This window comes from Rhinolophus hipposideros (genome assembly GCF_964194185.1).
Source record: "Rhinolophus hipposideros genome assembly, chromosome: 3".
Classification (NCBI taxonomy): Eukaryota; Metazoa; Chordata; class Mammalia; order Chiroptera; family Rhinolophidae; genus Rhinolophus; species Rhinolophus hipposideros.
In genome coordinates, this window is record NC_138049.1 from 31,945,292 (window position 1) to 31,967,374 (window position 22,083).

A 22,083-nucleotide genomic window follows, 5' to 3' on the forward strand; every position below is an offset into this window, starting at 1 on the left:
CATAATGCACGATTATTCATCTGTTACGTATTCACTGGGCTTTAGTACTAAGCAGCTATTGTGATTTCATAACTAATCCAACCTCCTAAATTTCCACCAAGGGAAAGGCTTGACCATGGGAAGTTTGGAAGCACAGTTTTTGGATCCCTTGGTACTTCCTTTTCTAGAGGAAAACCTTTGGAGTAACAGATGTTTTTCTCAACGTTTTTGCTTAATTGCTCTTTGTTGGGAACACAAAGAGCATGTGATTCTTTCCTATCCCGAAATCAGTTTTGCCCTGGCTCCTAGCGCTGGTAGTGAGAGGCTCCCAGGGAAGCTAGCTTATTGGATATTTAAGTCTTCAACAGGTTCTCAGGTTGGCTTCCTATTGAATTCCAGTTCTCTCTTTTTTCACCTTCTATTATTTGAAAGAAGCAAGTAAAAGTCACATCTACTCCTTTTCACCTCTGGTTTCTTCCTTCCTTGGTCTGCAATACACAAACGGAATACACTGAGTCTTATGTTTCAAATAATGGCTCCCTGCCCCCAAATGTTTTTTGAGCTTCATGTACATAGTAAGATCAAAAGAGAATCCTGGGACTATTTAATCTTTATTTGGGATTATTGGATACTAGTTATTTGTAGACATTTGGAAATTCCTCCATAAAGTACTGATAAGAATTTCAGAAGGAAAAGAGGGAGAAAAGCCTTTTTGTAATTGACTGAGTGGATTGAAGGAGTGGTGTGGATTACGAGTGTTTTACAGAGCTCGAGGGAATCATTCAAGTGACCTATTTGTAGGCGTGGAAGGCATCAAAACTAGGGATAGGAAAAGAAAATGGTGTCGGTAAGAAGGTGATTTGATTGAAAAATCAGAGACACTCTATGCAACATTTAAAATTTGGCAGAGCTACGATGTGTACAAGTTAGTTCCTTGCTGGTTCTTTTTACTAGTATTCTGGTCCTGAGGCAGACACAGGCTGATTCCCAGGGACACCTTTGCAAGCCGTGGATGCCACAGGCATATGCTTGTGGTGTATGCCTCAGGGCATGCAGAAATATGTGTGAATAAGGACTGTGGTCTCTGGGTCACTATATTTTTCCCTAAAGGAAACATTTAAAGTATTTGGAATTTTGAGGAGGGAGAGTTTGAAGGAACTATGACTATGTCACCTAATGGATCTTAAATTGTCATAACTTTATAGTACACAGAACTCAAAAAATGTAGTATTTGCAAACATGTGTTTTAATTATTTTTTGTGACAAGGTACAGTGTCTTCCAGAAATTTAGCACCCATCTTTATATATATATATATGTTTACTTTCACTTTCATCTTATGGGTATGAGTAGGAAGTAATCAGTTCACTACCTCAGGTAGTGAAGATTGGGAGAGATGTTGCAGAGGATGTCTCTGGGAAATAGAGATGAAAAAGACCATGTTTTTTTTTTGCTTTTTTTCCCATCAGGTAAATATTTATTGTAGAATGCTGTTTGTCCCTCAGGGAGGAAGGTGAACTCTGAATTCATTATAATAATTATTAGGAATGAGAAAATTAAGAAAGAGGAACCGAGTGACAAAAATACTGTTATGACCAAAGAAATTTCCCTGTTAAGTCAGTCAAGATGGAAGGTTCAGTGTTCTTGTGTAATTATTACATCTTTGTTTGTTGGTGAAGTTGGAATAGTGTATTTAGTGATAGATCCAGAAAGAATCTCTACTCTTATGCAACAAATTGATCTGTGCCCATTAGCATTACTAAAAGACTCCCGTGCTTTCCATTATAACATATTGTTTTTTAAATTTGCATTATTAACTATTATGTTTTTCCATGCTTGAACAGTATATAAACTTCCCTTGGAGTTGCTGATATTTAATGGCATATCCGGGTACAAGGTCGCAGAGAGATTGTTATCCATAGAACAATATGAAATTAGAGTTAACTCTTCATTGTCTCCCTGTGTATGACTTTTATAATGACTCATCTTGTTTTAGTATTTTTCCTCGTAGGCCATCACCCCTTATACATAACACGTATCTTTAATCCTGGACCATTTGCTAAACCTAAGTAGTTCGTGTTCTGTAAATAATAATCCAAGAAAAAAAATTATTTTTTCATTGCATGTAAGAGTACTATGGACCCCCAAAACAAACAAACAAAAACAAACAAGAATTTTAGAAAATTTTCTGCTTTACAGGATACTTACATACATACATACATACATACATACACACATATGTGTATATGTATGTATATACATATATACACACATATATACATATATATGATTTGTCTTTACTTAGTGAATATTTACTGAAATATGTAAACATTCTCATTTAATTTTTTCCCTGGTTGGAAAAGTGGAAAGAATAAATACATAACACCTTTAAGATAAGAGAAGAACTCATAGTAAGGAATTACAAATATAATGAAGCTTGTAATCCCACTAGTCTGAAAGAAATAACTACCGATTTTTTAAACTATCCTTTCAGTCTTTTTGTATGTGTGTTGTGTATGCATGCATGTATATGCTTTGTATATCCATGTATTCTCTAATTTCAATTCTAAAGAAAAGTCAAGACATTGAATATGTAAACTTTTTAATTTTTAAAAAGTAATGCCAAATGTATAATGTACAATTGTATAGTACATTTGTATGTACAATTGTATAGTACATTTGTACAAGTAATGTACAAATGTAAAGCTTTATATTATTTTCCCCAATTGTTTGCAAAAAAGAAAACATCTCGATACCACTGTACTAACAGTAGATCTGGTTTTAAACTTAAGTTAATTCAGACTTTCACCAGCTCTCATAACGACTATTGAAATCATTTGTTCAAATCCTGTCCTTCTCCCTTGTGGGTAGCTCTCTACAATCTGACCTTTACACTACTGCTAACATGGTCTTTTCGAAATATAAATTTCACTGATGTCAATGACCTCTGAGGTAAATCCAGAATATTCAGTATGGCGTACATGTATACCGCTATTTGGTACTGAGTATCATTTAAGTCCCCAATTCTTCTCTTGGAATATCTGTGCTAAATTTGATAGTGCCTGAAAACAAAGTTAATATGATATTGATCCTCTTTGTTTTTGTACCTGCTGTTTTCTTTCTCTGATCTTCATTCGTCCTTCAAAACTTAGTTCATTTGTCAGATTTTCTGTGAAGTCTTTGTTGACCATCTACCCATGTATAGTATATTTATTAATCACTCGTCTTGTGGCTTTATGCATGGTACATATTTCTCATATTATAATTATTTACTTATATTTCCCGAGCCTCCTTTATGACAGCCACTTTTCTTCTCTGTGTTCTTAATACCTAGTGTAGTACTATACTGCAATAAATGCTTGTACTTTGAATTCTTTACTGGTAGCTATATTCATTGAGCTCTGATGTCCCCTCTAAAGATATTGCAAGCCCCAAACCCTTAATCCCAACCATCACAAATTTAACACAGCCATTTTTTATCATATAAATAACACTGACTCCAGTGTTTCATTGTATTTTAAATTATTTGCAACAGTTATTTATTAAAGCTTTCCTGTATAATGTATTTTGCTAGAGTCACACAAGCTATGGGTATTGGGCAAATAACCGAGTGTTTTATAAATGGGGACTTAGTGTTACTGAAATTATAACTCTTGTTGGATTAGGGTTCTTTTTCTCATGGCATTATCTTCTCCTAGGCTTATCTGCTACCTCTTGGGTTCAGGCATGCTTCTTAGCTCAAGTCCTCTCAGAAGAGAAAGGGACTTGACAAATAGAAATTTTCCTCAAGAGTCATTACTGTCAAAGTGGTTTGTGAGAGTGATTTGTGAAAATGTTTTTCCTCTCTCAATATATGTCTCAAATGGCACATTTTTCTGTACTGAAATATGAATACAATAGTCGTCCCTTACTGGTGGGACATATGTATTGTTCCAAGACCCCCAGTGGATGCCTGAAATCTCTGATAGTACTGAACCTTATGTATACTATGTTTTTCTATATACATACCTATGATTGAGTTTAATATAGGTAAGTAAGATTAACATCAATAACTAATAATAAATTAGAACAATTACATCCACATACTGTAATAAAAGTTATGTGAATGTTCTCGTTCTCTCTCTCTCTCTCTCTCTCTCTCTCTCTCTCTTTCTCTCTCTCTCTCTCTCTCTCTCTCTCATGTTATAGGAACTATCCCTTACTTGCAGTAAATGGTTCGGTGTCACTCTCTTCAGGGATTCCTTGCTGAAGTCTTAGTATAGGTTCGATGCTTTCTGGCACAACATGTTGCTCCTGTCAGTCAGAACATATTTTCTGTTATGATTTCCACCCATAAATTTAATGTCCTTTCCATCTTAACTGAGCACTTATTATGTACTGTGGCTGTAACTTTTGCAGATGGTGGTGCGACAATGAAACAAGCATGGATTTCTTTGTCCTCCACAATTTCTCTGATAGAAGATTCATTCTTCTTGTACATTTGAACAAACTCAGCCTACTATTTTTTTTTTTCTTATTAAGTCAAGAATTTTCTCCTCTTTACTTACGGAAAGCACTTTATGGCTTCTCTTTGCCATATCCGAATTGCCAGCATCACTACTCTTGCTCATTTGGGCCATTCATTATGAAATAAAATAAAGGTTACTTGAACACAAGCACTGACGTACCACACCAGTTGATTTGGTAAGTTGGCTCCTAAGGAACTAATGGTCAGGTAGCGTACACTACGTGGATACACTGGCCAAAGGGATGTCCCGGGCAGGATGAAATGAGATGATTTGAGTTTTCATCATGCTAAGAACAGCATGCATGCAATTTAAAACATATGACTTGTTTATTTCTAAAATTTTCCATGTAATATTTTCAGAACACCATTGTTTAATTGTGTAAACAATTAAAATTTGCCTTGTGGCCTCTGACAAATTAATTGAAAGTTAAATTTTTATATGATGCCTCATCCAATTTTTTCTCAAGAATACAACGCCAAAATTCTTATAGAAAAAAAAATCTTGTTTTTTTTTGTATTTCACATAGAATCCTTGGCATTGGGGAATTCTGAGATTGTTGGGGAGAAGGTTTGGAAGGTGACTTGCAGAGAATGACTTTGCCAGGTTGTGTGTATCCTTGACTCACGGGAGAAAGTGAGCAGAAATGAAATAGATTTTATCAAAGAAAAGCTGAAATTACCTGATTTAGTAACATTTACCTAACCTAGACTTTGTGCTTATGAAGAGCCCCTGCCATTTCCTCCTTCTGCTATATGTATGTCATCAAGACCTTAGTAACTTTTGTTTTCCAGATAGATTGAAAAGTGTACAAGCTTTTGAATCACAGATAGACAGATTCAATTTGCCAATTAATAACTTTGTGGTCTTAGCCAAAACAATGAACTGTTCCGCGCCTCAGTTTTCTCAACTATAAAATTAGAACATTTTCACTGACTCCGTTTGTAAAAATTAAAATGAAATATTCATAGTAAATGAAAACAATTATGAAAATTAACATTTGTAAATATTAACTATAAATAATATAACATGAAATATAATATTTATAAATATTAACTGAAAATACTACCTACACTGACACATAATATGTGATTTATAAGAAACACTTTATTATTATTATTATTTTTTAATTAATTAGATTTATTGGGGTGACAATTGTTAGTAAATTTACATAGATTTCAGGTGTATAATTCTGTATTATATCATCAATAAATCCCATGGTGTGTTCACCACCCAGAGTCAGTTCTCCTTCCATCACCATATACTTTATTATTTTTTTAATTGATGTTTTTTCTTGAAGTGTTTGGTTTCTCATATTCTAAACCATATGCAGAAGAGCTTAGAAATGGGTTTATTACATTAGGTCAACTGGACAGAGAACTAACTCCAGAATTAAAAGAACTAATCTCTCCAGAAGATAAGGTTTTGAAAATAAGTAGTGGTAAAACAATCCAACTTCTTACCTATTTGATTCATTTATTAAAAATTAGATGAATGACACACAATGTTTGCTATTTAAAAGAAAAACAAAACTCCCCCTCTGAGGAAACTTCATCTGTGCACACTAGTAAAGAATATTTAAAAAATTAAATTGGCTGATGTATTGCAAGTGGACAATAAACATTGCGGGATGGTTTGCAGAAGATTAAGAAGAATTGCTGCACTAAAAGAGAAGGGCCCGGGTGTTCTCATTCTCTCTCTCTCTCTCTCTCTCTCTCTCTCTCTCTCTCTCTCTCTCTCTCTCTCTCTCTCTCTCTCTCTCGTCTGGGAAAGTCAATTAACCTTAGAGAGTCCTATGATACCTTTCCTTCCTGTAGATAGGAAGCTCATTTAGGTAAAATCTCAATGTCCCTTTATGTTCTCATACCACCAGGAGTGGGAGAAAATGTGGCCTTTTTCTACGAGCATTTATTTTACTTAACATTACACATGCATTATGTATGAATAGGCTTGTGCCTTAGAGTTTGGGGGAGTGTCACATAGAATTTCCTGCTCTATGCAGTCCCTCTTAAAAGCTGAATGGATCCAGTTTCTTTTTTCTCCAAGTTGTGACCCATGAGGCATCAGAATCCGAATACTGCAGTTTCTGCTGCTATTAGTGATTTAGATATATATATATATATATATTTTTGTAATCAGGGTTTTTAAGGTCAGTTAATAGGACGGAAAGAGAAAAAAAAAGAAGGGTGCATCAGTTTGGATAAGAAGGTCAACACAAGTGAAGCTTTGTTTTGAAAAGTTGGCTCAGTATAAGAAGATAATCCTGATACAGTGAAAATTATAGGTAATCTTCATATATGTGCACCTGTAGACCTCTTTCTTAACTAAACCTAGATTGCGGTCTAGATTAACACAAACAAGTCACCTGTGCTTAAATGATCCTTACATTCCTTTCCAATTCTGAAGTCTCATGGTTGTAGTAAATGTTACACTCTAGGGTGTAGTGTTTGGGAAGATCAAATTTCTCAAAAGTGTCATGCCATTCCATCTGAATTGTCCAATGATTTCAAAGCCATCCTGGTGAAATACCATGGATACCACAGAGGCCATGCCTTAAGATGAAGGGAATGAAAATATCCAAGCAGGTGCAGAGAGGCCGTCTGTCCTGGGACTTGAGAGGACTTTCCTGTACTGAGTGGAAAAGTGTTCCAGGATCTTGCGCAACTCCTTACATTTTCAAATTCCTTCATTTTAAATAATTGCCTGTTTAGAACAACTGTAGCCCTGCATTTTCCCAGAAAACTAGGGTGGACGTCATTCAGACGAGGGACAGGTGAGTGTTCTTTTCTACACTAGTCTGCGCAGCAGTCCATGCAGACAGACAGGTGACAGATACCCTCGATATTGTATTTCTCTTTCTTTAAGGGATTGCTCTTTCAGGAGTCAGGTTAGAATGTCACGGCCTTGTCCTACTTTAGTGACCTGTAGGCGGACTTAAATATAGTCACCATCCTCAAATAGCTAGTTCAAATAAATCAAATGCCCTCTACGACCAGGAAATATATGGGCTGTAGATGCTGAAATAAACTGGGTTAAAAATATTTATTACACAAAAGAGATGCTAACTGAAAGAGGAACGCATCCTTGCCCTCCCAACAATTTTTCACTTGTAAATGGCATCTCCGAAGGGATGTCCAAATTCCAGGTTCAGGCATGTAGACAGCTGAGTCACAGCTGCTAAAATGAGACTTGCCTCCTTCCTCTCCTCTCCGAGAGAAGAAACAGGGAGAAAGTAGTGAAAGGGAACCTGTGCCAATGGCTTACTTAAAATTCACTGACTTGAGAAGTGTATTACATTCTTGAGCCAAGAGTAAGCCGTTACTTGAATACACGGGGTTGTTTGGAGCATGAAATCTGCTTTTCCTAAGGGAACTCTTATAATTGGTCCTAGTTTGTGCAAAAATGTATCTTGTTTCTCTAGAGATCTTTCTTGTATTTGTAGGAATGCCTGTGGTATCTGGCCTACGGTTTGCGGTGGCTTGTTTAGTCTGCATTTTTGACTTGATAATACCTGGCTTTCCTGTTTGCTTTCTCCTCTAGTTGATGCTGCTCTTCCCTTTGAAGTACTTATTTTCATCCATTTAAAGAAAGCTCAGAAAACCCCAATGTTGCTTGCATTAAGATCCTAGTTTGGTAGCTGTCGTAAACAGCTTACCTTCATCTATAAAGTGGAGTCATAATAGTGCTCATTTGTTTAAGTTGTTAGGATTAAATGAATTACTTCACATAAAGTACTTAGAACAGTACCTGGTTCATAGTAACTTTAGTCATCATTAGCTGCTGTTATTGCTATTTCTGCTCTTCTTGCTGCTGCAGTTTTCATTGCTACTACAGTAACATCTACTTCTGTTACTACTTCTGACACTATTATAACTTCTATTACTATTCTTACCTTGGACCTAAAGAATATCCCCTTTTGAAAGTAGCATTGGCGATGAGTGGAGAGAGTTATTAATTTACCAAAAAAAGTAACACTCCAGCTAATAAGAAGAACACTAATAAATTAACAGGTGTTCAATATCATCATTATAATATAGTTTTAGAAATTCCTGTTGATTTAAATGATTATACACACACATGCACACAAAGGGGGAACAAACAACATTATTTAGACATTATGAATTCATGCTTAGAAGTCCTAGTAGCATCAGTTGTAACATTAGGAGATTTTGAACACTAGCAAAATGGTTGGATGCTAAATTTTCAAAAAGTAGGGTGTCTTTCCTAAACGTCAGCAATAAGCAATAAGGACATAAAATGTTGGAAAATCTAGAAATAAAAATACACACCAAAATGCTAGCTAGCACTGATTATCCCTGGTTGGTGGGAATATATGTGATTAATTTTTTTTTTTAAAATCAATGTTTATTTAGGTACATACTATGTGTTAGGAACTGTTTTAAATATTTTTTTTTGTATGTTAAAAATAACAGTTGGCGTTACATTTTGATTGAATTCTGATCAGATATTTGCATTAATCCCCTTCGGAAACCATAAAGCCTGAGTGTGAATTCTAATGCATCTAAAGATTGTAATGGCAAAACTGCGTAACAAATGGCACATATTGTATTTTGCTGTTAATACCTGCTTGAAGCTGTCAATATATAGAAAATAGATTTTATCATAGAATTGAAATAAAGCTGCTCTCCATTCAGGAGTGGAAACTTAAAAAACAACAACCCTCCTCCTTTCTCTGTATGAAATGCATGTTTACATGTTCTGGTGTATAATGTATACAATACTGTTGGGGGGTTTAGAGCTGACTTTTCTCCATGGTAACACTGAGATTTGCAAAAAATAGTAAGAATATGCCTACCATTCTGGGTCCTTGGAAAGATTTACTTTGTATCTTAAATGTTTAAGCAGAGGAGTGTGTTCATTTGGTTTTCTTTGGAGGCTTTGGTTGTTATTGTGATTATAAATTTAAGGCTGGGAAGAAAGTTTTACCACTGAAGGCTCAGCCAAGTTAGTGTTGGGCAGGATGTCAACTCTCCTGCCTTCAGTTACTTACCCTGCAGTTTTCTTCCCTTGCGATTTCTAGACCAGTGTTTTATAGAACTATAAAATTTTATTCCTTGACTCACACAATTCTCACTTCACCCTTGGAGGTGTAATTAATGCCATTGAGTCAGATTCAATAGCCTTTCACTCATTGAGCAATTGCAGCCTTTAAAGAAATCGTGGCTACCCCGGTTGAAGATTACATTTCGTAGATTTTTGCAGCCTGGTGCCGTGCCACATGACCGACCAGTCACTAACTTAACTTTTAATGACTTTTAATATTTTGGTAGAAATAATTTTTCTTGAAAATACCACCATGTTATTGCGAATATCTCCATAGCTAAAAAGAAGTCTTTTTGTTTGTTTCACAAGATGTTTTGAATACATGAATATCAAATCCTTATATGAAACATAGCCCACGTCTTTCAGGAATTACTAAGGGGAGGGTGGAGGGGTAGACTGCAGAATCCTATAAATGGATGGCTCTCATCTTGTGGCAATATTTGCTTGTAGACCTGATACCAGCAGGGAGAAGGTTTCTAATCTCACACATTTCCTTTTGGATATGGGAGCCCTTAACAGGGTAGAGGTTAAAACCTGTTGAACAAGAATCTAAGTGCCACTTTCTTGTCTAAAAACCTTCTGTATATGTATAAGCAGCTCTTAAAGACATAAAACTTTATAAAATTTATGGCATCATGAGTGGTCTGCCAGGAATACCTTAATTATGGCATTTCACTTAGATCGAGTAGGTCACAAACACCAATATCACCTCCATGTAGGTCTCACCACAGTGGTCTCTGTCCCCCACAGACCCTTAAAGCTCTTAGTCTTGCTTTTAGCACAGGTTCCTTCTCTCCCTCCCCAAGGCTCTTCAGTTCCTTCCCCAAGAGAGGCTTTCATTTCTCTATAACATATTTTCTCTAACCCAACAGCCTTTCTTCCTGTTACCATCCACTCTGTAGTTTCTGAAAGAATCTTAGTCAAATACAACTACTTGGGGTATCAGCTGATTGCTGGCTCTGTACCCAGATTTTCATGTCTTATTTCCTTCAGCTCTACTTCCTCTACCCTTTATCTCAATCAAACCAAACTCTATGTTAATATCCAAATTATAGATTAAAATTAAACACAAAATTGAGAGATAAGAGGAGAGGCTAGGAAGGGACTTAAGTTGGAAGATAGTTTCCTATTTCCCCTAGTAAGTTCAACATGTTATTTCACTGGTTGATTGGATTATATTCTACTAATTGAAAATGCTATTTCTAGGAATAGATTTTTATTTTACTAGTGTCAGATTATTAGAAAAATGTTGCATTAAATAATTTTATGAGTAGAAGCTACATAGACACAATCATGGTCTAAGCATTTCATATGGAAATGTGTATATGTATATATTCTGTGACAAATTTATAAACTCTCCTTTGCAGATGAAGTATCATCAGAAAAGCTTTTGACATGTTTAGCTCTCTATTATATCTTCATCTATTTTACATTCTGATTGTACCTTCCTATGAGGCCTGAAGTTACTGAAGTGATAAGTGAAGAGGAGCTAAGCTATGTTATTAGATGTTGGGAAAATACTAGCAAGTTATTATACTCAGTCATTCTTTTATTTTTTTATTTTTATTATGTTTTTAAACTTTTATTTATTTTAAGTGTGTTTTTCCAGGACTCATCAGCTCCAAGTCAAGTAGATTTTCAATCTAGTGGAGGGCGCAACTCATCATGGCCCATGTGGGAATCAAACCTGCAACCTTATTGTTAAGAGCACTGAGCTCTAACCAACTGAGCTAACCTGCCCCCCCCCCAAGTTATTCTTTTAGATTATTTAATTTTTGGCTGACTTACAATGCTGCCGTTATTATTTTGAATGGTTTATCATAAAAAGTTACTACTTACATGTAGTTTCCCTTTGTTTTCTCAATCTGCTGAAATAGCCAGTTGAGAGGATTGATGGCTAGGGAGGGGTACTTTGATGTCATTGATGTCCTGTGACACTTTCTTCTTTCCATTTGTGTACTTGATTCAACATTTCTTTACCTCTATAATATCTTTGGATCTCTTTTATTGTCTCAATACTTGAGAAAAAAATTGCTAGATTCTAATTTGCCTCTTAAAGTATGTTTTGTCTTCATCTTCACCAACTGATAATATTTAACATTTAGGTTCCCCAAGATAATTAAGTATTATATCTTGCCAGAGTTCATTAGTCCAAATTTTGTGATTATATTTGAAACAATTTTGAGGTAGGTGCCCTTCAAACTTGAAAGGGTAGTCTTCTTGTCTTTGGGTGTCATGGAAAAAACCCACAAATAATTTGTTTTTTGGTTTTTTTTTTGGATGGTTGGTAACCCAAACATGTATTTTTGTAGGACACAGGAGTGCACATATGTGAACATTTATGTAAGGTAGGTTCTAAAATTGTAATTACTGGATTCAAAGGCAAACACTATACCTTAAAAACTTTGGTAAATAAAACCTAATTGCTGTCCAAAAAAGAAAGTGGCAATTGCCCTCCTATTGTTATCCAACCTACTGTCAACACTAGTTATAATCCTTTGAAGTTGTTCAAATGATATGGACAAAACCCTCACTTTTGTTTCTATTTACCTTTACTTGGATAGCTAAGATTGGGACATTAATTAGGAGAAATTTGTTTTTACCAATTATTTGCTAGGATGGCCTTGTAAGCTCCATGTTGTAATTGTGTCTGTTATTTTATATTTAGAGATTTGAAAATTCCAAAATGTAAGCTATGGTTTGAGGTGAGAAGTAAAGCATTAAAGGTGTCCTACTACTGCACAGCATATACCGGACTTCAAATGCTATCTTCAAACTGTGACTGCTTTAATCTATTATTCAGATCTTATTTGACAGCCTCTTGCCCCCTCAATTTTTTTTTTGGAAAAAAAAAAAAATTCCAGGTTTTTATGTTTTATGGTGAAGAAATGAGTTTGCCTTTTATCAGTAAACTGTATCGTTTAATAGATTTAAATTTGGTCATTATGTTTTAGAGCAAGAACTGGAGGGAAAATTAAAGTACAAATGTTAAATAAATGGGATATGATGCTTCAGCCAATCATCTAAATTGGATGAGTCAAGGATATTTCGAGTTTTTAAATATTTTTATACCTACTGTTCTTGAGAACCATGAGTCCCTAATCGGCATGGAGATTGCAGCAAAAGAAAGTTGGCTTCTTATCTCTGTTAAATTACTTTTTCAAGCTCAGGTCTCCTTTCTTCACTGAAGCATTTTTCATATTTTTGAATTTCATATGAAATTGTAATATGGGCAGTCAACATCTTTAAATATTTTTACCTGGTAGGAATAGTTCAATTGTGGTGGTTCCCATTTTAGGAGTTTTACTGGAGAGCAGAGTCAGTGGTAGTATGAATTTCCAACATATAACTGAATTTATTATCATACAGATTTATCTTTGTACAAAGGCCTAGGAATCATAGAATATTTTTGTAAGCTCATTTCCCCTTATCTAATCCTCCAAATTATTGGTCATATTGCTATAAAAATTTAATGTAAATATAAAACAATAATAAGTCTCTCACCTGGACGGATGTTTTCCTAACTAAAATCCTAACTTAATGATGACTTAAATATTTGTAACACTTAGCTTTAATGTCATAGGATGTTGTGGAGAGATTTTTCAAATTAATTGGCACAGCATTCTTTTGTAGTAAGTAGAAGTAGAGAAGGGAAAGTGAAGCCAAATTGTTTTTGTTGTTGTTGTTGGTATAGAAATGAGAAAATTAAGATACAGGCAGACCTGCATGTTCGTGAGCCCTATATAAAACTATTTACCATTTCTACCAATTAAGACTCTCTCCATTAGGTTAGAATGACCATTGGTTTACATGTCACTTAAATGTCAGTGTATAGCAGTGTCCGTTGCTGCTTGAGAAATCTGTATTTTATGTGGTGATTCCACTAAATGAAAACCATATGCACTCTTCTGAGACAGGAATTTTGAGAAGAGAAAATTGTGAGTTCAGCTTCAGCACCAAATTGGTCAGAAGTTGACACTTTCAAAGGCTACAATAGCAAAGTCTCACTAAAACTGTGGTCAAAACCCAGAATTATACCTTTATAAGGAAAAGGGCAAAGGTCCTGGACAACAAGTTTTCTGACTTTACTCAGTATCAACGTAATGATATTCTTATGTTTGTGTGACTGGTTTGTTAGTTATGGACCTGGTTAGAGAGCTAAACTGTTTCATGAGAAGAACTGGTTAATATGTCCAATTAACAGTAGCTATGTACTGATTGAAATGATAAGATCCAACTTTTTTTTTCTAAATAAAGAAAATAGCAGAAAGAATCATAATTCTTTACTCTTAATTAAGAATGTTTTAGGAACTATGAAAAGCCCAAACATTTGCCGAAATACCTACATTATATCAAGTCCAGCATTTAGATAGGAAACAGGCTTCATATTAGTGAAAAGGAGAAAGACACATTTTTATTTTTCGAGATGCATTTTAATTACTTACCTAAATAAGTTGATTATTCTTTCCTCGAAGGGTATTTTAAAGTCTTGCAAAAAATTATTGAATTTTTTACCTTCTTAATAAAATGTAGCTGAGTATATTTAAGGTTCCTTTGCCAATCTGATAGAAAATTTTAAATTCAAAGCCTCAAATCACATCTTTGCCCTTCCTCTAGGAGACTGGGTTATGGAATTCCATTTTATGTGGCTTCAGCATTTCACAGACTCCCTTTATAAATGAAAAATGATCTATCACCCATTATGCTTGAGTTTAGTCAGAAGCAACTGCTGAAATAAGCCAGAATGTGTCTGATATGGGTGAAGTAGACCCCACCAGGAGTCCCTCCCTGAGAAACACAACAAAACAAAGGAATGTTTAAATGTGAGCTTGGATGGTTTCCAATTTTACCAAAATGTAAATATGGCTTTAGTTAGGAATTTTATTTTTCAGTACATTTACTTTCTATTACTTTGTTCAGTAGTTTTCTCTAGATTGTGTGTCCAACGCTAAGCAAAAGAGATGAGATTTTACTGGGATAGATAATAGGATAGAAAATAGGAAAAGAAACTTAGGTAAACACATTAATGATCCTTGGAGAAACATCTGGTTTCTTATCCTAAGATTAATTTTAGGGCTGCTGCTAAAATTGCCAGAACAATAATGCTTTTAATTTATTACAATGTTTTTAAACATAGAAAAGCCACTTGTTTATCCATGTTTTGGGGAGACGAAGTGAAAAGTGAAGGTAATCAAGAGTGACAGGACAGTGTTATAATAGTACAGCTTTTCAGCCTTAAGTCACCCTATTTTAATACAATTCTTTGCTGAATTTACTAGCGAATCAGCTTGGCTTTTATAGCTCTGTCTGTTAAATACCCTTTCTTATGTGTGGCATCAATTCTGAGAGACTTTGCCATGCGATGTGGTGCAAAATGTACTACATTTTATCCCCAAGGACGCAGCACCAGCACACCATTGCATGGTGGGGATAGGGAATGTTCTTTGTGTTCAGTAATAGTTTGAGGTAATGCCCGTTGGAGGGAGCTGTACTGGATGATTCTGAAAATGTCGGATTTTGTGGAGCTGTTTAGTGTAGTGGTTCAGAGTAAAGAACCCTTGTGCCTGGTTCAGATCCTGGCTCGGGTACTTTCTTGCTCTGTGGCCTTGAGCAATTTTTATTTTTTTCTAGTATGAGGTACTTTTCATAGTTCCTTGTATATTTTAATAAACCTCTTTTCATCTGTGAAGTCATTTCTATGGCTGTTTGGCATGTAATCATCCATTAGCTCCATAATGAGGTTGGATGAAGTCACGTATAAATACCATCAGGGCTGACCAGGTCTCATGGGCCTAGATTTAGACTTCAACTTGTGCCTGAGGCCTGAAAATTAGGTACAGAGACTTGGATTGCTCACACCTGTCTTCTGGGTTCCCTCCCATGATGAACATCTGCTTGTATTTCTTTGAGGCGGAGGATGCTGACCTGATCATCATCATCATCATCATCATCATCATCATCATCATCATCATCATAATCTTCTACTTCTCTGATGCACACAACTAATTCTTCATTTTATTCCAGTTATAGAAAGAGCACTGGACTAGTGACCCATTGTAGAAAATAATAAATGATTGAATTGATGGTTCACAATCGTGGGAGTTTCCTGGGTCAAATTTGAAACTGGCCTCTTTATATGGAGGGCAAGGAAAGAGCTAAGAAAGAGGTAGACCACTCCAGATTGGTAGGTGACAGGTTTAATAAGCAAGGGAACTTATGAGGCTTATCAGGGGTGGTTGCAAGACAAATAGATCTCCGCACCCGCCCACTAGATTCTTAAAAGTTTATATAGAGGCCTTAACAGGGTTCAGTCACAAATAACATCCAGATGATCTCAAGAACACATTTCTCTCTCAAGGCTATGTCAGTGGGTGGAAAGTACATTCCAAGGTCATGGGAGGGGATCCAATTGCCTGGGTCCAGCTTGTGGGTCAACTGGTGGTCAATTCCCCTCAGTGACCTCTTCCAGTGTGAGTGAATTAATGTATTTGTGTGTTTACACTACTGTATATAAATATTTGCATGCACGGATGCATGTACATGCTGGGTCACAATGTTAAATATATCACCCTTTGTGGTCTTCAAAGTTCAAAGCCCAGACTAAAGGATCTTAAAAATGTCTTTAGCTCTCTCGTATTCTCACTTTTGATTTATACCTCTGCCCAGCCAGACAATTTGATTTGGTTTCAGATGTAGTACTGTCATTCAGAGTCCATTTCTAGTTCAATTTCCTGGCTGTGGCCCAGTACTACTCATGTTGATGTATAGGAAAGAAAATTGAGTAATGCAGAAGTGATGTAGACATCAAAGATCCTTGTTTGTAAGCTTTTAACTAGACTGTATTACCTATGAATTGCAGAATCCTTAAGATCATTGTGATCTAAGTCGGGGGTTGGTGAACTATGGCCCACTGGCCAAAACCAGCCTGCCACCTGTGTTTGTAAATATGTTTAATTTGAATACAGACACACCCTTTTGTTAGATACCTATTCTCTGTGGCTTCTTTCTTGTTACAATGACACAATTATGTAGTTGCATCAGAAATGGTATGGTCTATAACACCTAAAATATTTATTAACTGGCTTTCTGTAGATAAAGTTTGCTGACCTCTGATTTAAGGAAGGTGTTTCCTAACTGAAAGAATATCTGATGAGTGTTCAGGGAAAACTGGTTATGGAAAAGATGGTAATCTTCCCTTTATGCCTTTTTGGAAATTCTATTTAGTCTTTCTGGGTAAATTATATGGAAACCACAAGTTTCTTTCTCATTTAGCTGTTAAATATGTATAGAAGGTACATGTGTATATAGCACATATACAGAATGAACTAAAGAATGGAACATGATAAAAAGGAAGAGTGCTTTTATAAACAAACTTGGTGAGTGTTAGAGGCTTTACAAGTATTATCACTAATCCTCATACTTCTATATGTAGCTATTATTACCTTGGAGCTCAAAGCAATAAAATAGCAAAGCTATGTATGTACTTTGCCATTGTTCCATGCTGCGTCTAGAAAGAGTCTCTCTTCTACCCCCTAAGTGGTGGTGTGTGCCAGTTCCTTAAAATTTCTTGTCTTATTAATTGAAGTTTAGGAGATTTAATATTGTGTCTCTGCAAAGATGCAAGTGAAATTGGACATCTTCCATTCTGGTTAATTCTGTCTTATTAAAGGAAGACTATTCAGTCAGTTGGAGTAAAGCATTTCCTTTGAATCATAGACATTTTCGATAGAAATCTTACAAGCTACATAATCTTGGATTATATATATTAAACATATATTCTTGGCTGGAAATGGAACTCTAGGAATGAACAGTTAGATAATTTATGGGTGTGTTTGAAATGAGTTCTTCTCTCATCATTAAGATACATTTGTATCTATCAATAATTATAGGTTCAGTCTTCCACAAATGTGTTTCCAATTCCTGTTCTTTATGAACGAGCTAAGCTCAAATATTACTTTCACATACTAATTAACTACAAGCAGGGCAAAGGATTTTTTTCTGGACCTGAAATGATTATCTTTTAAGGAATTCTTATCATACATTTTCTTATTTTTCTTCAGTAGATCCTCTTTGCTATTGAACCAAAGTGATGTATTATGACCAGTGACTCATACTTATGACCTTGAAGGTATTTGTTCTTTGCATCTACTTGGGTATTTTTTCCTATTTGAATTTCAATACTGGATTTTTTTTTTTTTTTGAGAAAAAAAAATTAAATTGAGAAAAAGTGTTGCTTATCCTTAGAGCTGATGTAAAACTTCATAAACATTGATCACAATATGTCAATTCTTATTTTGTACCTTCAGTATTCCCAGAAGTGTAAAATTGATAGGAAAAAAATATATATATGGATATCCCAGTAGATTTCAGATGATATATGAACTTTGTTTAAAAGCATCAATTTTTACACTTTTTCCAGTAGTCTGCTTTTCTGGGAATCGATTATATTAACTCAGATTATAAATGAAATCACATTTAAGATATTCAGTAGTAAACTCCTTTTTTGTTCTTTTGAACAGTAATACTTTTTTTTGTTGTTGTTCTTTTGATTTTGTGTGTGTGTGTGTGTGTGTGTGTGTGTGTGTGAGAGACAGAGAGAGAGAGAGAGAAAGAGAGAGAGAGAGAGAGAGAGAGAGAGAGAGAGAGAGAGAGAGAGAGAGATATGCATTGGCTTCTTTGTAATGGGTTTTGGGGATTATACCAGTAAACTTATATTATGGTTTCTGATTAGCCTCGATAAAGATAGCCTATTCAAAGTTAGTTTATTTCAGTATTGCATGTGTCCTGTTGTGACATGTGTTAGTCTTTCTTTGTGTCTTTAATGGAAGAAAGAACACTCCAAAGTTGTTGATCACTTACACGCAAATCTGTGTATCACAGCTTAATTCACAATTGGGAAAGATGAATTTGTTCATTTTTGAGGGTCATAAATCAACTGTGCTAAGGGTATTATGTTTGCCAACATATTTTGCCCAACACTTTGTTCTTTTTAAAACTCTGTATATTCCAAACAATTCAAGAAAAAATAATCTGTATCTTTAGCTAAATTAAGTTTGTTTTTTTATAAACAACAAAGAACCGTGGAAGATGATTCTGTATGTTTCTTGCTATTATCCTCAGTCGAAAAATTAAGACAGCATAGGTGTCTAGGAGGGGAGAATGTGCAAGATCCTAGTACAATATCTTTTAAAAGACTCCTTCACAAAATGTTCAGAGCTGTCTAGGGACCTACTGACCCTGTATTTTTCTGCAGCTCAACTTTGTTCTCAGTCAACCTGACCCTGAATTTTATTGAAATGCTTGACTGCAGAAAGGACTTGAGTTTATTATTCATTCTTTCATGATTCTACAGAAAGGGTCTCTATTTCCTTACTCACTCATACCACCAGGTGTTTAAGTAAGCAAGCACTCAAGAATCTCTCCAGGGGCAGGCGGTTAGCTCAGGTGTTTAGAGCGCGGTGCTCTTAAGATCAGGCTTGCCGGTTCGATCCCCACATGGGCCACTGTGAGCTGCGCCCTCCACAACTAGACTGAAACAACTACTTGACTTGGAGCTGATGGGTCGTGGAAAACACACTTAAAAAAATAAATAAATAAAAAAAATTAGAAGAAAAAAAGAATCTCTCTAAATGCTAGATGTTTAGTTTTGGGGTTAGAATACTTTTTTGGGGAAGGGGCACCTACTATTTCTTAGTACCAGTCCTTTCAGTGAGCAGCTCAGGAGTGGACAAAAATTCTGGCAAGTCCAAATTAGCCTGATTTTTTTTATTGTTAGGTAAATAGCTTGCAAAGCCTCCTAAGTGGCTTGCGCCAGTGGAGGCAGACCATTGCAGTGATAGATGTGTCCCTTAGCTGATTGGTTGGCATAGAGGAATTAGCAATCTGTGAAATGGCACTTCAGAAGTAATTTTCCTCCAGGAGTCCAGAAGCTTGCTGTCACCATTTTTCTGACATGATTTGCAGCTACTCGCTGTAGTCTTATCACCTGTATCAAATACAACACTGAAAATGTAAGATGTTTCGTTGCTCATTTTTCATCCCCTCTGCTAACTAAATTTCTAGAACATCATTTCAGTATTGTGTCCTTTTGTTCTTCCATCTAACTCAGTGAAACTTTATATTCATGAGGTATGTTTTTATGTATGAATTAGAAACTTGCTAAGATACTTCTCTTTAAAATAGATTATAATACTGTATATAAAGATGTCTTGAACTCAAGAACATTAGTACAGAAGATTATTAGTCCTTAACCTTGAAATACAAAATACTAAAAGATTTTTGAAAACCTTTTACCAAAGATTTATTGATATGCTATGCTGTATATGTGGTAAATGGATATATGGTTTCTCTCAGATTAGAATTTATTTTAAACTATAAAATTAAAAATCACCTTTAAAAATGTTCTTCACACTCAAGTCAAGTGGACCAAGAACTATTCCCAAGACTCTTGACTGACAGGGCAGTGATGTGCCACAAAGAGTAGGGGCTGACCCACTTATTTCATAAAACTACTACAAGTTGTTATTGCTAATCAGAAGCTTGGAGTCTAAAATTAACAATGGCTCTGAAGGACAACAATTAAGGCCATTTGTCTTCCAAATGAGCCAATGTAGATTCCACTGGTAGTTTAAATTTATATACTGAGGGCACTCACACTATTATAAAGGGCAACTGGAGGCCCTGAAGGCATGTGTTGCAAAGCAGTAAGTCATTTTAGGGTTTATTGCAAATTATATTTTGAGAAAAATGTTTCCCTTGCTATGTGAGATCCATTTCCTAGCAACCCCTTTTCATTGATAAATTTTAAATTAAAAATACATCATTTTTTTATGAGAGCATTGATAGAGAGGCTATTTTAGGCATTTTTAAAAGGAGAGTATTAAGCTTTCAAGCTGCTGAAGTTTGGTGATTTTAAAGGATTTATGTACTCATATGAGTGATTCAAGAATACCCACCTACATATTCTGCTTTTGAAAAGGGTTATTAAGGCTATGGTGTTATCTAGACATCTCTGACCTCTCCTTCGCCTGTGATGCTATCTGCTTTCTGTCATTGGTGAGGAATATAACTTTTTTTTTTTCCGTATTCAAATTGACAGACTTTTGATGAGGAAAATGAATTCCTTGTTTACAGAGAAGAATTTATATGACTGAAGTTTACCACCCCCTAGCCTGCTGTTTGGTCACAGAATTCACTGAGTTTCTTTACAAAGATTCCCCGTGGAAACTAAACAAATAAGCTACTTGAAAGGAGACAGGGTATTGGTTTTTCTCATTAAATCCGCTGCTGGATTTTCGTTAGTTGTAATCCATTTTCTATCAAGATTAGAAATAAAGGCTATTTCTTATTTCCATGATTTGAATAAACTAAATATGTTGAGTTGTGCGTGCCTGCATATATGTAGGCTGAGAAACAAAAGTAATTTTCTACCTCTGCCGTAAAATTCCCCCTGAAAATAAAGCCAGGAAAAATGACTGATGTAAAGGGGAAAGGCTACCACCACTTTTTTTTTAAAGAGGTTATTAAATAAAGTGGAAGTGGTGAGAGTGATTATAGTCTAATCTGATCAGTTTTATGCTTCAGTTTTCCCCCTCCTATTAAGTCATAATTGTGTATGAAAGTAATCTAAATAAAGTATTGAAGAGTGTGTTACTGACCTCAAACACTTTAGACCCTGTAAAGCTATATTTGTTTTATTTGCTATTATGAGTAGATTTGAAAGTGTTCTTTTAAACCAAGGAACTTGATAAGACTTAAATATTAACTTCACCTTTTTGAACTTGCATTATGGAAGAAGACCGTTTTCACTCTTTTTTTTCCTCTTTCTATCTCTTCTAAAGTTGTTAAAAACTATTTAGATTGTGTGGTTTGTAAATATCAGGAAAGCCTCACTATGCATGTATCCCCTATTATTTTTAATATGTTAAAATCTGCCTCAGTCTTCCTTCTGAGGCTCCAACCGGTTTCTTATTCACACAGAAACTACTGATAGAAATTTAATTTCATGTGAAAATTTAGCAAGAATAGTGATAAAAAGGAGGGCCATTTATTATTAAAGTTATGAGTACCACATTACATATTTCAGTTTACCCTTTCCTTCTCCAACACATGCTCCATTGCCCGTTTAGAATGTAATGGCAGTTCTTCTCTTCCCCTCTAGGTGGCTGCACTTTTGATGACGGTCCTGGGGCCTGTGACTACCACCAAGATCTGTATGATGACTTTGAGTGGGTCCATGTTAGTGCTCAAGAACCTCATTACCTGCCTCCTGAGATGCCTCAAGGTGAGACCCATTCTATGTACTCCCTGTTGGCGGAGTCACTTTGGAATAGGTACCATTTTCTTAGTTTAGGTTAACACAATACTTTGTTAACAATAAACTACTATGGTCAAGCTACTCCACCACATCTTATGAGAGCCTTAATATATTCCTTGCTTTTCCCTTCATAACTTTCTTTAATCCTATTGTTCTTCAAGGGTGCTCATTATATCTTTGTTGTCTCTGACTTTGGAAAAATATTAGTGTGTTTTTCTTTT

The 22,083-nt window shown here is 35.3% G+C and overlaps 1 protein-coding gene across 20 annotated transcripts in view; it reads left to right on the forward strand.

The window, feature by feature from the left end:
* The window catches only part of PTPRK (protein tyrosine phosphatase receptor type K), a 511,921-nt gene that overhangs the window by 101,477 nt on the left and 388,361 nt on the right, over nt 1-22,083 (forward strand). For all 20 annotated transcript variants that reach the window (XM_081044250.1, XM_081044264.1, XM_081044263.1 and 17 more), the window contains exon 2: nt 21,707-21,829. In XM_081044250.1, the coding sequence (XP_080900376.1) occupies nt 21,707-21,829 (123 nt within the window). The remainder of the gene's footprint in view (nt 1-21,706; nt 21,830-22,083) is intronic.